This window comes from Glycine max, chromosome 11 (assembly GCF_000004515.6).
Source record: "Glycine max cultivar Williams 82 chromosome 11, Glycine_max_v4.0, whole genome shotgun sequence".
NCBI classification, from domain to species: domain Eukaryota; kingdom Viridiplantae; phylum Streptophyta; class Magnoliopsida; order Fabales; family Fabaceae; genus Glycine; species Glycine max.
This window is the reverse complement of record NC_038247.2, coordinates 2641046-2657335: the sequence shown is the minus strand read 5'-3', so window position 1 is coordinate 2657335 and position 16290 is coordinate 2641046. Positions and strand designations below refer to the sequence as shown.

The 16290-nt window shown below is 32.1% G+C and overlaps 1 protein-coding gene and 1 non-coding gene across 7 annotated transcripts; both read left to right on the top strand.

Annotated features, from left to right (window-relative positions):
• Positions 1 to 2758: 2758 nt before the first annotated feature.
• TRNAD-GUC (transfer RNA aspartic acid (anticodon GUC)) lies at positions 2759 to 2830 on the top strand. The gene has a single exon. It is a non-coding gene; the product is annotated as a tRNA-Asp (tRNA).
• A 109-nt stretch (positions 2831 to 2939) lies between these two features.
• LOC100816782 (polycomb group protein EMBRYONIC FLOWER 2) lies at positions 2940 to 15634 on the top strand. 6 transcript variants are annotated; one of them, XR_005887091.1, is made up of 16 exons: positions 2941 to 3117; positions 3285 to 3436; positions 3871 to 3926; positions 5221 to 5285; positions 5593 to 5645; positions 6141 to 6194; positions 6268 to 6327; positions 7291 to 7337; positions 7439 to 7572; positions 8362 to 8638; positions 9404 to 9452; positions 13812 to 13895; positions 14223 to 14302; positions 14459 to 14548; positions 14847 to 15038; positions 15362 to 15634. XR_005887091.1 is itself a non-coding variant. In XM_014763809.3 (15 exons), the coding sequence occupies exons 2-15, from the start codon at positions 3311 to 3313 to the stop codon at positions 14947 to 14949; spliced, it is 1278 nt and encodes a 425-aa protein (XP_014619295.1). In that variant the 5' UTR covers positions 2941 to 3117; positions 3285 to 3310; the 3' UTR covers positions 14950 to 15142. The 6 variants fall into 6 exon arrangements, 4 of the variants coding, with proteins under 4 accessions (XP_014619297.1, XP_014619295.1, XP_040862516.1 ...); XR_005887092.1 differs by having other exon boundaries at positions 2942 to 3117; positions 7439 to 7563; XM_014763809.3 differs by lacking the exon at positions 15362 to 15634 and having other exon boundaries at positions 14847 to 15142.
• The last annotated feature ends 656 nt before the right edge of the window (positions 15635 to 16290 follow it).

Below are 16290 nucleotides of genomic sequence, written 5' to 3'. Positions count from 1 at the left end.
ATTACTCATTTATTCGTTTGTTTGTTGGTTCAACACCTCTCTTTCTCACATATCTTTAGGGTCCGAAGTAAAAATTAAAAAAAAAGATATTAAACAACATAAATGTATTTTATAAATAATTTATCAACAAAAAAGTTCATAAATTTATAAATTCAATTATAAAAAATATAATACACAAAATTCTTATATATTAAAAAATCCACTAAAATAAAATTAGTAATTTTTTAAAAAAGTTATGAGTTCCTCCAAATAAAAATCTTGAGCCGTGGATCATCACATGCTCACATGCCTATTCTTCTCTATGCATTGGTCACTCAGCGTCATCTACACCTTTTAATTAACGTTGTGATTCTCTAGTCAATTTGGCATCCATATCTGGGTCCCGTTATAACAGTGCAAAAACACACTAAGCTGCATCCACGCCATTCCACTCCACACTAAAAATAAAAAGATTTCGTCTCTTTATTTGCACATGCATGTTACATCTTTTTTGTTGTTGTTAAAAGTGTCTGTTTCGTACCAATATAAAATATTGGATAATTGGAACAATAGAGCACACTATTGGGGCAGGTCTGAGTTGCAGCCAAATAAGATCACTATTGTACGCATATGCTACGACTCATTCTTGGTATACATGTGTGTATGCGGCCAATATGATTGCTGAAAAATTGGCGATTCAGCAATTCACCATACCATATAGCAAGCTTAATTGTGTTTTCTCTTGGCAACAACACCATGCATTGACACTCACACTCATTAAGAGTAGTGGGTCAAGGAGGATCATTTACTTTATTATTGGTATAAAAATAAATTATTAATGTTTTAAAGTAAGGATAATGTAAAAAAAATTATAATCCATTGCGATTCATTTATTATCCAATTTTTTTTTCTTCCATTCGATCATAGAATATTTAAACAATGAAATAATTTGTTAATCCTTTTGTTACATTTTAATTGATTTTATTTAATTTTCTTCCATTTCGTCCTTATATTTAAACTTTTTTCGTTTTTTTCCCTTCAATATTACACAATATCTTAATAATCAAAATACTACATCTTTCACTGCAAAATGAAAGATATTTTCCTAAAACATAAGCTAGAGACAAATAATGAATGACACCAGTAAAATCGACCGATCTTTAGATTCCGAGCAAGCACATGAAGAAATAATAGATCATTTAGAAACAATCTATTTAAATTCTAGCTTGTTGTAACAATGATTAGAATTAAATGCAAATATAATATTTTTCAACAAAATATTACACACACACACAGATTCAAAAGGAAGCGGTTGATTTTCGGTAGCAGAGAGTTTACAAATATAATATTTTTCAATTAGATATTATATGAAGATTATAATCATAACTATTATTGCTCATAGACATAATATATTTTCGTTAAATATAAACAAATAAAAAGATCGAAGGTAAAATTCAAAAGTAATGAGCTACACAATTTTTCTGAAATCAAAGACTAAACTTGATCAACATATAATAAAGAGTATATACGAGAATGTCTGGTGGAGAAATGGCAAATATGATCCAAAAGCAAAGTCTCAGACATCGACGGTTGTGTGCGACAATGTAAGGCTCTGTCTGAGGTGTATCTGCAAGGACTTTGAGGATCAAGTTAGAGCCAAAAGGAGGTTGAGGGAGGAATAGTGTTAGATAGCTTATAGTTGATTATGGGATCTACTTAAATACCTAAGTTTTGGTGGGAAGGTTAGTTAATTACTGTAGTCACGAGTCATAGATTCATGTGGCGATAGCTAGGGATTACGCGAGACGTTCCCATGTCTGTAGGTATAAAAGTATAGTTATGAGTAATTTAATTATATCTTTTGATTCATTCATAACTAGTTATCTAATTGATTTTATAGTTATGAGTAATTTAAATATATATTTTGTTATTCATTCATATGTAATCGATTTTATATATACCTTATCACATAATTGGTAATCTAGCTAACTAGTTTATTGATAATTAATTATATATCCATATTTTAAAAAAATTAATTATATCAAATTATACCCATATTTTAAAAATTAATTGAGAAAAAGGATTATATACTAACAATATAATTTTTTTTTATATAATTATCTAATCATAAAATAAATTTGTTGATTATTAAAATAATTATTTTAAAATAATTTAAATACTAATTTATGATATTTCATATCATCCGTACATACACATTAAATTCAAATTAATTATATGGTTGCATTTATAATATCCAATTATAATTTAATTATTTATTAAATATAATTATAGTTATGTAAATACTCATATCATATCATGAGTATTCCTTCATCTTTGAGTACTGGGATATATCAAACTGTGTAATTCTCAATTGGCTAAATATTTGTATCATCTCGGATTATTTTGAAATCGAGTCAGGAACAATGAATAGTTAAGTCAGGGAATTTAAAAAAAAATCCAACAACATCATTCCATCATAATAAAGATCATCAATTGATTAAGAAAACTAAAATAAAGTTAATAAAAGACTATGGACAATGCAATGTGTTGCCCATCGCATACATAATTCCAAAAAACGATAACAAACATCCCAATTCCCAACTACAAAAAAGCTTTGGTTTCAACGAACATTCACATGGTAACTACATTCAACTGAACGAAAAATAAATTTGCCAAACATGTGGGTGTGGCATTCATAATAGGTCAACAGCCGTTTGAATCTCCAGACGTGTAAATAAACTTGTTTATATTTTTAACATAAATAGAACTTAATAAGTAAGTCGTTGTAGTATAGTGGTAAGTATTCCCGCCTGTCACGCGGGTGACCCGGGTTCGATCCCCGGCAACGGCGTTTTTGTTTATTTTTATCGGAAAAAAAAGACATGATACAACTTGTCGTTTTGGGCTTAATTGGACCGTTTCATTAATGATTTTTGGTAGCGTATAAGAAAAGTTGGGCTACGAATTTCCATGGGCCATTTTTGTTTTGCGAAGAATCCTATACCTTGCGCGGTGGACCGAGTTGACGGTGATAACCTCCTCCCTTCTCCTCCGCCAGATCTCATCCTCGCCGCCGCCGCCGCCGCCGCCGCTGCCGCCGAATTTCTCCTCGTCGTTTTGTCTCCACCTCTCACTCTCGTAATCTTCTCCCTCTTCATTTCACTTTCAATTTTTAGATGCAATAACCTTGGTTAATTGTAATAAACTTTGATTTATTGCTTCATAATTCGTTTAACCTAAGCATTTGAGATTGCAACCGTGTCTGTGTATCAGTGTATGTATAAAGTGAATCTGGTGTTGTGCAGGCTGAAGCTTATTAAGGACCGACAGCATGTGCCGGCAAAATTCTCCGGTACACCATGCCGGTGAAGAAGAAATTGCAGCTGATGAGAGTCTTTTAATTTATTGCAAGCCTGTTGAACTGTACAATATTCTCTACCGCCGCGCTCTTCAAAATGTAATATAATAAATACATTTTTTTTCTTGCTGAATTGAGTTTGTGCTGTGTTGTCATATTTCAAATCTTCAATTTACTCTCCTACTTTTCATAATTAGAACAATCCAATTTAGGTCAAAACCTTTTACTATCATTTTTTTTTTATGATTACCTTTTACTATCATCTGAGTGTGCGTGTCTTTTTTTTTCTTTTCTTCTTTTAACTATTGTTGTGAGCGAAGCTTGCTAAGAATCCTATTGAATATCCAAGGGGGATACGGATGTACGATTTTTCTGATACTTTTTAACACATAAAATTGTCTTATATTTGTTGTTGGGCACACCTCCTCCACATTTGAATTTTGTTCTCGAAATTAGCTTAGATTCCAGCATTTGTTTTCTGAAAAGTATTCAAAGCTTGATTGATTCTACTTTATAATTGATTTCTCTTGCAGCCTTCTTTTCTTAGGAGATGTTTGCTTTATAAAATAAGAGCAAGGCGTAAAAGGAGGTAAATATTCCTTCTAATTACAGTATATGGGTATTATTTAATATTTTGTTTGGTGACTCCATTTGTTAAACTACACTGCTGTTTATACTATTTCCACACTGCTAATATGATCACTGAAGCTACTTTAAGTACTTGTGCTGTTAAAAAGGATAATTAATTGATAATAATTTAATAAAAGAAATTTTAATTTTGAGGGTCTGGAGTCCTCATGCAAAAAAACCAAAGGCAACAAAGGAAAAGAAGTAAAAAAAGAATTCTTTAGTTAAAAAAAGTAACCAGTCCATTTGTGTATCAGATAAAGATTCATCATCTTTAGATACTGTTTTCATTACTCCCCCAATTAGACAGGTGCTTAAGTCTTGAGGTGATAGGCACTGAGAAACATATGCCTCACTGAAGAAGGCTTGAAGATCAGGAAAGAGAGAAAATAAAACATTTGACTATTTTGCATTGTATTTCTATATAAATTACCTAGTTTAGTGGAAGGGAAGGATCCTAAATCAACCCCTTTCTTTTTATTTTTAATTTGAAAAGCAGGATTGGCACACAGATCAAATAAAAGGGAGTGAGATGAGCTCCCTCAGGTTTCGTTTTTTATTCCATATTTGAATTACATCCATGGTAACAACAAAAGGTTAAGAGGGTCAATTTACAAAACCCAAAGTTGCTTTCTGCATACGGTCCCAAGTCCCAAAGGTGCACAAGCATTTTTTTCCCAACATTCTGACTATTTTGTCCCATTTGTTACCACAGATAGCAAGCTTGATGTTTTGTTTGGGAAATTTTACAATCATTAATAACCACTAAAGGCATGCAATGCTTGAACTAAAATGGCATGTGTAACTGTAAGGCACCAAAGGAGTGCACTTCACTGAAGGGTCAGCACCTTAACCAGCAAGAGGTGCTGGCTCCTGCTGGCCCTCCTTTTGTTGCCTTTGATTTCACTAGCAAATGACTATTAATCAATTGTGGACACAAGTTAAACTTGTAACTGTATAAGATTTTTTCTTTTATTATGAGCTAATGGTAAGTCAACTTCAAAAGTAAATGAATCAAAATTAAAGGCACAGGTTGTGTTGTTCATTGTTTCTGGCTGGTGCTTTGATTTCTAGTTTAATTTTAGCATTATAAACTTGTATCTTTTTTAAAATTTACATTTAACAATTGGTTAGCTGTAGTAATTTTCCTGAATAACACTTAATGCAATAAGGAGTTCATATCAATTATGCTTTATCTCTTACTTTGCTGCATTGGATGGTAATGGAAATTTTGCGGGGTGCTTTCTGTTTTATAGGTTGAGAGCAGGAATTGTGATTTTCAATTATAGGGATCACTACAACATTCTTCGGAAAACTGAAGGTACAACATATTATCAATAACTAGGTTCAACATTGCATCTTGCTATTTGTGTCCTATACTATGATTTTCAATTATAGCTGTCAACATTTTGTCATTTGTTTATGGCTGAAAGTTTTTTAGTGAAGTATTGCATCCACCTACAATTTGGACTTATAAATTTTAACAATGCTGCTATCTTGAGTTGACATTTTTCAGTGTTCTTTGTTCTTTGTGCTCTGTTTTTCGTTATTCTCTTTGAACATCTATTATTATTTAAAAATGGGATTTTGAGAACACTGATACGTTTCCGATCTCTTTACAAATGCAGTGACCGAAGACTTTTCTTGTCCGTTTTGCTTGATGCAGTGTGGAAGCTTTAAGGTATGTACTGTGAGTTGTACTTTTATTGTGCTTGTTCCATTCATAATTTGATAATCAGGAGGATTGTTGTCACTTTTCTCTGTTTTAGAAGTTAAGTGAAAACTCTGAAAACCATTTGTCATGAAAAATTGAATTTATTTAATGTAATGATTCTCTTATAGTCTTCTTTGAAGGGTAGATGTAATATTGTTTTGAGGTGGTAAAAAATATGATATTTAAATATTGATTGGATATACATGGTAACTTTAATTTTTTTCAATTCTCAATATGCTCTTTCTTTGTTAGAAAATATTTTCCTAATTTGAGCTAGAATCTAACAGGGCAAATTAATAATGCCTTGTTTTCCACAATTTGTTTTGGCTATTTTATTATGTTCAAAATTTTACTATAAAACTATAAAATCACATGAAATTACTGTTGAAAAGTTTTACATAATCATAGCTAATATCATTTCCACACTTTGGCAATTTTATCAATCTCAGTTTATTTGTGCAGGGTTTGCGATTTCATCTTTGTTCATCACATGATCTATTCAACTTTGAGTTCTGGGTTAGCAGTTGTAACTAAAAGTAAGTTTTAACCCTTCTGAATGGCTTTTAATTTGTCCTTGTTCTGTTTGTAGGTTACTGAAGATTACCAAGCAGTGAATGTCTCCGTGAAAATTAATATATTGAGATCAGAGGTCAGAACCTTGTTCAATTTTGATTTATAGTAAATTTTTTATTTTGCTTAGAAATTGTAATTTGCTTACAAAAGATTCTGTTGTTCTAATTATCAAAAGCATCTCGTTTGGTACTATTAACAAAATAAACCTTGTTGAGATCTATCCCATTGATACCCTGTTGTTTTTCTCAAATAGAATAGACTTGACTGAGGTCACGTATTTGAGGTTATCTTGTTTATCATCTGTAGTATTGATGGTGGATGTAATGGGTCATGTATTTGAGACTTTTGAGTAACATCTATGTGCGATGTGCACTATGTTTTTGTACTGACATAATGCAGCAACTAATTAATCTGACTTTTTTTTTTTTTATCAGCAAATATAATTATATTCATATATATGAGAAAAGTACCAGAGGTACTTGAGATACAATTAGTTGGATGGCCATAATCTGGTTCCAGATCAGACTAAAATAGAGTCTGAGTTGGAACCAAAAAGGCTACACCCTGCCATAATTAAATTGCTAGTACAAAAAGTCTTTCTCCAGATTAAAATACTAGTACAAAAAGCCCTGTCTGATATTAGTAGACCATTGATTGAAGTGTACTGCGAAGCCTTTCTCCAGATTTGATAACCATGTCCACAGAAGAAAAGAAACATCGTCAATAATTAATCTGACTTTAATATAGGATCTACATCTTATGCTTGGATCAGATGCAGATCATTTTTGTCTAATAAAATTTTTACCCCACAGCAAAAGGTGCCAGTTCCCCAAATGACCTAGCAGAGTAGCATTAGTCTGATGTGCCTGGCAATATTCAATAGAACATTTATTCTTGTGTGTGCCTGTCTTTTTAATAAGATTGGGAGATGAAAATTCCTTTTCTTGAAGAATATATTATTTGAATTCCGTTCTTCATTTGAAATGCATGGATTTGTTTATATTATTTATTTTCTTAACACTTATCTATCTGCATGCAGAATGTTGCTGATGGAGTAATTCCACAATCGCAAACTTTCTTCTTTTGGTTTGTTGTGCATATTTATTTAAAGCAGTCACTAACTAATTCATATAATTTTGAGCAAGATTACCAACTTTAAATTATTCATTAACAAAAATCTGTAACAGTTCAAGACCTCGAAAACGTAGAAGAAAGGACTCTGTTCAAAATGAAAAATGCACCAATGTAAAATTCCTGGAGTTGGACTCACCAGAAGGCATACATAATGGATTTCTAGAAAAAGATGATGATGGTAGGAATTGTATGTTGATGCCTGCTGTAACTAATATTTGAAACAATATTTAGATACATTTTTTTTGCCTAAAGCACCCAAAATTCCCTAAAATGCATTGAGGATTTATTTGTCTTTAAAACATGCTAGTGGAAGTGACTTTTTCTTCTTCTGTGAATAAATCGTAAAAATGAAAAGAAAAGTGAGAGATGCAATAAATTTTGGTCCTGAACTGTAAAACAGAGAAAGACTACGTGGACACTGTTGGTGGATTTTAGGCAAAGAAACTAAATGTGGCAGAGCCAAATGACCTCTTTATCATTTTTAACTTAATCATTAACAGCTATAGTTTTCTTCAATCTTCATGGGTTCAAAGGGTAATATGTAATTCTGATACATGATGGGGACAAACTTTAATTTCTTGATATATTAAAATTAATTAGGACAAAAACTTTAAGGAGCTAAAGTGTATTTCACCCTTTTTTTCTGTTTTAGGATAACTCCTGATCCTTGTGTTTGTTTTTTTCTCTTTTGTTATGTTTTCATTTATCAAACACCCACACAAAAGCGTCCTAGGAATGGATGATGCCTTAATATAATCTTTTATTTAGATGCACAAAGTGCTTCATGCCCTGGAAAACTCCTCCAATCTCCCTTTCAAAATAAAAGTTTGCAAATTGATGGATTATTTTTACTGCAGAAAATAGGGGGAGGGGCAAAAACATACTTTTTCCAGTTTGTTAATCATGAGTAATGTCTATCTAATTCTTTGGTTTTTATATTCTGTGGGATGGACTGAAGTTCTAAAATTATTTGTAGATATACTATCCTGCAAAGGGGAGAACGTGTCTAGAACATCTCGTAGTGAGAAAATTTTGTCTAGAGAAAGAAATGATGGAGGAAAATTTGGTCCTGATCATTCTTGCACCATGGACGACCTGGAGCATGTTGAATCCAGTTTCAACATTCCAGGTGTTTCAATTGCCATGCCCCAATCTTCTGTGGACCCTGAATGTAGTAAATCAATATGTAAAAGTGATCCAGCTCTGCCTGCTAAAACAAAGAAGCTAAGCATGGATCGATCAGACTCAAGAAAGTATGTTCATAAAACCTTTTTGCTTATCTTTGATTTTTGAAAACATAAACTTAAGTTGTAAATGAAGACTCAACTATTTTTGAGTTCTGTATTAGAGAAATGTTTGGAACACACTCTCAAACACTCTTTCTTGAATACACTTTTTCTTATTGGTTGAAATTTATAGGAAGACACATTTGTGTGGGTGCTACATCATATTTAATGAATCTCTTTCATGATTTTGTGGTTTTCAATAAATTATAACCAATAGAACATAGTGTGTTCCTAGCACTCCTGTCTTTATTATTTATATTTATTTCTATTGTTCTTTTAGTTTCTGTTTTATAAATAAGTAGTTTCTATGTCATGTGGGGTATAATAAATATAGTTTCTGCTAGGAGTGTGGTAATTTTGTGAAACATCAAGTTGTATTTATTAAAATTCTAAGAACAATTTAAGTGAATGATATAAAATAATACAAAGTCGAATGCCTCTGTATGGATGTTTGAGTTGTAGAATATCTGTATTGTATTTCTGTCACCTGTGATTCAAATTTCATAGCTTATGCAAATGCATCATTACTGTTATCATTGCCAATGTGGCATCTGTGATCTGATTTTTTATTTTATTTTTAAGAATGTCTTTTATACTTTGTATCACCATGAAATTTGATTAATTTGAGAGGAATCGTAATACCTGTGACTTTTTTTTTATTATAATCTTTCTCACGAATGTCCTTGGTTTGAGCATTTTGATTCAGTTTTTTGATTCAAAATTGTTTTCCAGCCGGATGCTTCTGCAGAAGAGACTTTTCTTTCACTCACACAGAGTCCAGGTGATTAGTTATCTTAGATCTCTGAGTTTTTTTTATTTGCATACGTGCTTCATAATCAGCTTGATGTATGGAATATTTTATGTATAAGTTAATTGCTCGTTTGCTACAACTGAATCTCAGGTTTGTGTTTTTTTTTTTAAATGTAGAAACCTTTGATTTTTATGTTAAAGAACTATCTATCATGCATAAATTTGGTACTAGACCACTAAACCTCATTGTATTTAATCTAGCTTTCGGAAATTTGATCTTAAATTAACAAGAGTATATGGGGTCAATTTTACTAATAGGCTGTTGCCTTTCCCATCTCCTAATTATGGGAGTTCATTTTTTCATATTCTAGAGACACTGATAGATCTTCTGTTGAAATTATAGAGATTTTAGGTAGGGGAGGAGAAATTGAAAATAGGCTACTGAATAATCTGAAATTGACATTGGTTTGATGTATATACAAAATATATTGGCCCTTATTTATTCTATAAACAAGAAATAAGTCATGAAATATGAAAAGCACTCTTAAAAGATCGTCCAAGATACTTAAAAATCCAAAAAAACATTAATGAATTTTTTAAAATATTTTAACAATTTGGTTAAACTTTTTTTCTTTTTCCTTGTTTGTATTTCCTCTGCCTCCTCTGCCCTTTCCCTTGGCTAATTTGTATGTTGTTAATGGACCTAATCTTCCTCAACTTCTCTTCATATATCTTTTTACCTTCGGATAGTTTTATTAGTTTCCCCCCTTTTAAAATTGCCATTGGTAGCTTAAAAACCCTGTGTTATGAGTTAGTTTTAGAAAGAGATTGCAAGGTAGTTATATGCAGATTAGAGTGAGGAGAGAGGGTATCAAACATCCTCACTATCCTGTTAATGTATCATTGGTGCTTCTTTTGTTGAGAGGGACTGAAGTTTATGCAAACAAGAATGACGCCCCAATGTTTAGATGTTTTAAGTCACGGATTAGACTAGTCTAAAAAACCAGGAACATTGCCGTAAAATGAGGATTCCATGGTGAAATCTCATGATTTGACACAAAAGATGCATACAACCCACCTAAGCTCCTTGGTGACTAGTGTTGGAGATATCACCGAGTCTATTGCAGGTTTGCATGCTGAGGTGAGACGGATTCCAACAACAACCAAATTTCCCGTCAAATGAATATCGATGACAAAGACGTACTTTGCTGTTGAAGAGACTCCATTGGAATTGTAGCTCTATTGCTCAAATTAGCATTTAGGGGATGACTTGACATTGGTTCAAATTACTTAAAGAATTTGATCACCACTTAGAGTAGGATCAATTTAAGCAATCACATGATTGCTAGGGAAAAACGTCAGTTCAGTAGTCCCGTTTTGGAATTCAAATTTAGTGTTTTCCACTTTGATCAGTGGTCAAGCAATATTAGACAAGGTTTTTTGCTTTTGTAGAGGGTAGTACACACAGAACAACAATAGATGTACACCACACAAGTAGCTCGTATTTGACTACTCTTGCACTACATATAATACTCCATACTCTTTGTAATTAGTACCTCTGGTACTCTATTTCATATTAATACATTTAACTTTGCTGATAAAAAAAAAGTGTTTTAAACTTTGGATGGCGGCAAAGAGTGGTGAACCCAAAAATGCTATGGTGGGAATTATTTTCAAGTTTTTTATTACTATTATTATTTAGTTTATTATATTATGTGTTATGCTTTAAATAGGTTATTATTCTTTATGCATGTGTGTTGGGGTGCGCATGTGCTACCATTTTATTATAATTGTATAATTTTTTTTGAAAATTTAGTTTCTAATATATTTCTATACTTTTAATACAATATTACTTTTTTAGTATTCTAACAAACATTCATGTTACTCTCACCATTAATTTCTTGAATTTTATGCATTATTTCATTTTTTAAAATTGTAAATATTATTTAAAAATTAGGCTAAATTGCAATTGTGGTCTCTCTATAATTTCTTATCCACAATTTTGTTTTCTCTATTCCCCCCCCCCCCCCTATGATTTTAGTCCACAACATTTAGAAAGTCCGCAATTTTGGTCCAATCCTCGATTTTGCATACATTTATTCCTTTTTTTTTTTACATTTTAATTAATTTAAGTAAATTTTAATTTGCGCTCAGTACTTTAGTCAACATTAAGTTAAACGGTGATTTATGCAAAATTGCGGATTTTCTAAAATTACAGAAAAAGAAAATATGGAGACCAAAATTGCAGACTAGGAATTAAAGGGGGACCAAAATAGCAATTTAGGTTAAAAATTAACTAAAAAGATTAAAGTTAACTTTGAGTAGTTTGTAATAAATCAATATTATTATAGCATGTTTTTAGTAATTGGTATAGTTTATATTCTTTATTATCTTTAATATTATTTTTATGAAAATTCTAAAATTTGTTTGAGTAATACTTTTTTAGTTTTTAATATTTTAATTAATAATATGTTTTAATTTTATATGTCAAAGTTTTTATATGTTGAATACAAATTTTATATTTTAGACACACACACTCACACAAGATAACCTAATATATATAATATATACTAGGTATATGCTAACTTACACCCACTTGTTTTTAGGAGTATGTTAGCAAGTTACACCTTGGGTATTTTTTTAGAAATTTGTAGTTATAGTTTGTTAACTTACTACTTCTAAAAAAACAAGCAGGTGATGTATTTGCTAACATACATCCACTTAGTTTTTAGGAGGAGTAGGCCGTGTTATCGGTGATCAACCCGGTCAAGGCAATGTTCATTGGTTGAACTGCATGGATTGATAAATTATTAAATATATATAAGTTTATATTAATGATATTGTATAAAACCAAGTTGTCATTCATATTCTAACATGATATGCTGGTGCAGTGGTAAGAAATGTTTTAAATGTCTTGAGGGACTTGGGTTCTGTCCTTGGTTGGAGCATATTTTTCACTTTTTGCTCAATTTTTGGAAATTCACGTATGTTTTTCTACTCCAGTAGTGTTGAGCCACATGTAAAGGAGAAGCCAGCAACAACCGTCAACAGGACATGCCTTGAAGTGGGTCACCAGTTTTGTAAAAAATCGCTGAGTCATGTGCACATCCAATTTGATGACCAACTCAGACCGGTGATACCACCGGTTTTCGGTCTGATTGGCCTATATGAGCCGGTTTTTATAACACTGGGAGTTTGGATGATTTAGGTAGTTAAGATCATGATCATATTATTCAAATTTGATATGATTTGATTTTTCTTTATTCTTGAAGATTTAGTTTGTTGAGATAAAGATCAAGTTATTCAAATTTGATTTGATCTTATTCTGTAACCTAGGTAGTTAGGGTCTCTCTTATCCATCTCCGCCTATGTAAACTCTCATGTAATCTGATCAATGCAGAAAAGTAAAAATCATTTTCTTCTCCTAAAATTACAAATATGTTGTACATTATATAGATAGAGACATATACACCCAATCCAGTTCTCCTCTTAGGAAAAAAGTTACACTGGATTAACATGATCATGTTGTTTCCTAATCCAATTCTTTCCTTAGGATTACACTGAACCAACAGGATATAATAGATTGTAGGATAAGATAATCAAATGCTATTGACGTTCCAAACAATTGATTATATCAGGAAGGATAACCATAGTAGTCAATAGTGGTCGGAGTGGCCTCTATAGCACTGGAGTAGAGCGGATGTTGCGTCTCGGTTTCATGATGCGGTCAGAGCAACCATGATAATGGTGCGGAGACAATCCTGTTCCTTGGGCGTTTTCTCTTCCTAGAGACTTCTCTCCTGTGCGACTTTCTTCTCCGGTGAAGGCAATGTTTTCTGGCTGTGCTATGTTTTCTTTTGCTTTTTGGGTCAGAGAGAGGGTGAGGTAGTTATACACAGAGAGGAGGGAGTGTATCAGACTTGTATCTAGTGAATTGTTAGAGCCTAGAGGCAGTTCTCTGGCTTGGGGCCCCTGACTCTTTCTTTGTAATTTCTTTTTATTCAAATGCATATTGTATACAGTGTTTCACGATAGGGGTTCCCATCTGAATTTCTTTTCAATTGGGTATATCTCTGAACGAAATGTTTAGTTTGATAGACAATTATGATCTTCTGGTGTATTTTATGTAACACTAGCATCAGCTGTGACTTATACAGTATTTTGCTTATCATAAGTTTCATGCAATACTTTTCTTTTTAATTGGATCTTAGATTTCTTAGCTGAATACATCATTGTGTTGTATTTGAAACCTTCATCTAGCTTAATAAAATGTAACATTATTTCATAATAAAATTGAGTTTACTTGTTGGTGGACTTGTTCTTTTAATGCTATATCAATATTTGATTCGTTCCTAAGCTCCACCTCACTTTTCGTTTGTGTTAATTGAAGCCTATGGCACTAGAACAAGTGTTATCAGACCGTGATAGTGAAGACGAAGTTGATGACGACATTGCAGATCTTGAAGATAGAAGGGTAAGCTTGAAAGCCTTTCAAATTCATTTTTCTTTTTCACTTTTTCCTCTTTTGTCTATGTCAAAATATTGCATTTGGATTTGTTACTTCAAGGCACAATTTGTAAAGAATGGGAACATGATAAAATTTAGTATAGCACTTCATTGCCAAGTAAAATTTTACTGACATTATGCTCTTCCTTTTCGCGTCTTAAAAAATTCCCTTTTCAGTTTGGTCCTTCCCTACTCTAGTTGCTCGTCTAGATCTTGTGCAGTTACTATTGGATATTTACAGTGCAACAAACTTATATTAATCACGATAATTTAATGTTGAACTGTAATGTTGCAGATGCTTGATGATTTTGTGGATGTTTCCAAAGATGAAAAACAGCTCATGCATCTCTGGAACTCTTTTATGAGGAAGCAAAGGTGTCTAATACTGGCAGTCATATTAATCTTTCTTTAGTTTTCTTTCCCCACATTAGTAACACTATTTTGGTTTTTAGGTTTTGCATGATAAATAAAACCAACGTTCTGTGTCATGTGCATGATTCTTGTTGGTTACACATGTTTTTACTGTGGCAGGGTGCTGGCAGATGGTCATGTTCCGTGGGCCTGTGAGGCATTTTCCAAGCTTCATGGAAAAGAGCTGATCTCATCTCCTGCTTTATTTTGGTACTCCTATCTTCCATTGATATTTATCTAATTTCATGGAGTTTTCCTACTAAAAGGAATCATGCTCAATGATCAAAGAATTACCTGTGATTACTTGTCCTGGATAGCATGGAAGTCATGATTTAGTTGAATTATATAACCAGAGTACAAGACACACCTTATATTTCTTTGTGTAATCTTTTTGCGATGTCTGATCACCCACTTGTAGTACTTTAGTTGTAAACTTTTGTGTCATACTTCATCTTATCTATTTACTTTGGAATTCTGTTTTTAGAAAAATTAATATCCTTTAATGCAGGTGTTGGAGGTTATTCATGATCAAACTTTGGAATCATGGTCTTCTTGATGCGTGCACTATGAACAACTGTAGCACAATATTAGATAGTTACAGAAATGAGTGATTGGGTACAAGAAAAAGTTAAAGACCAGAAGGAAACTGACTCAACAAGAATATACAGTCTTCCCCGCCTTGTATTTTGCTTGATTGCAGGTTCCCATTTTCTTATTTGCATAATTTATCATGATTTTTTGAACTGTTATTGTCCTGTACATTGTATTAATGTTGCCAATGTATTGAGATTGAAATTTAGGGTATTCCCTCACAGTAATTTTACTCCTGAATCGTAGCTTGTCTAACAAATATAACTTTTTTATATATGAAAATGTATAAAGTACTGAAGTTTTATTACATCATATAAAATTTTAGCGGGATATTTAAAATTTTGTTTTGTCATCATATTAATTTTAATGACATTTTAAATTCTGCCCCTCTCCACTCAGACCATTGGTAATTGTGTGAATTTTTCTGGATAGGTGGGTTATTGTGCTGAAGTTTATAAAGTTTAGTACTTTGAAAGTTGAAACAGATATGTTGTGTGGTTGAGAAAAAGCAAGATCTGGCTGACACAATTGGGCTGAATACAATGTTAGCTTCTAGGTACCATAGTAGTTGCGGTGACTAAATTTTTAAATTGGCCTTAAATAATTTATTTCCCTATGACAATTGTACAAGGCAATGATCTGGCCTTTGGCGTCAAAACATTTAAGACTTCCTCTTCCATATTAAATAAGATTTCTCTAAAATAATCACTATCTAGCCAGTAGGTAGCATCAAATTATATTGACCTGAATCGACAATTACCAAATGCATTTTTCTCATTCATTGTCTAATCTTCAAGATCGTCAGTTTCCTTATGTAGACCTGACTGATATTAGAAGCATTTTATTTCCCGTTCTAACATATAAAACAAGATAATTGAGGATATTTTATAATTAAGTATGCCATATAAATGAATAATCTGTTTTGATTAATTTTTAGTCTCTCCTACTGCAAGATAGAGTGGTGTGTGCTTTAGAGGCCAAATGTATATTTTATATTGGCCTTTAGAGTATATCGTATCGTGTTTATTCAATATACGAGATATTTAATTTATTTAGTTATTTAGCTCAATTAAATGAACGTAGTAAAGTCCTTAGAACAATAAGTTCAATGTCATAGGGTATCGAGTGCAAAACGTGATTGTGAGATCCTATTGGATAAAATCAAGGTAATATTCTTAAATATGTTTATTCGAGTATTATTGCGAGTTGAAACAGCAATGGATAGAGATTAACTTGTGTAATAGTGTATAGATTGATGAACTTATTTCATGGGTCATATGTACAAGATGCGATGCATTCTCTTGGGAATGTGATGGATTGGCCAACCATAAAATGCTGCATGGATTGTTACAAAAGTATTA

Excerpts from the sequence above, each read along its gene's own strand:
- LOC100816782 (XM_014763809.3), top strand. The coding sequence starts at position 3,311 with ATGTGCCGGCAAAATTCTCCGGTACACCATGCCGGTGAAGAAGAAATT. Across the intron at positions 6,195-6,267 it reads TATTCAACTTTGAGTTCTGG|GTTACTGAAGATTACCAAGC; the intron begins GTTAGCAGTTGT and ends TTCTGTTTGTAG. Across the intron at positions 14,549-14,846 it reads TCATCTCCTGCTTTATTTTG|GTGTTGGAGGTTATTCATGA; the intron begins GTACTCCTATCT and ends CCTTTAATGCAG.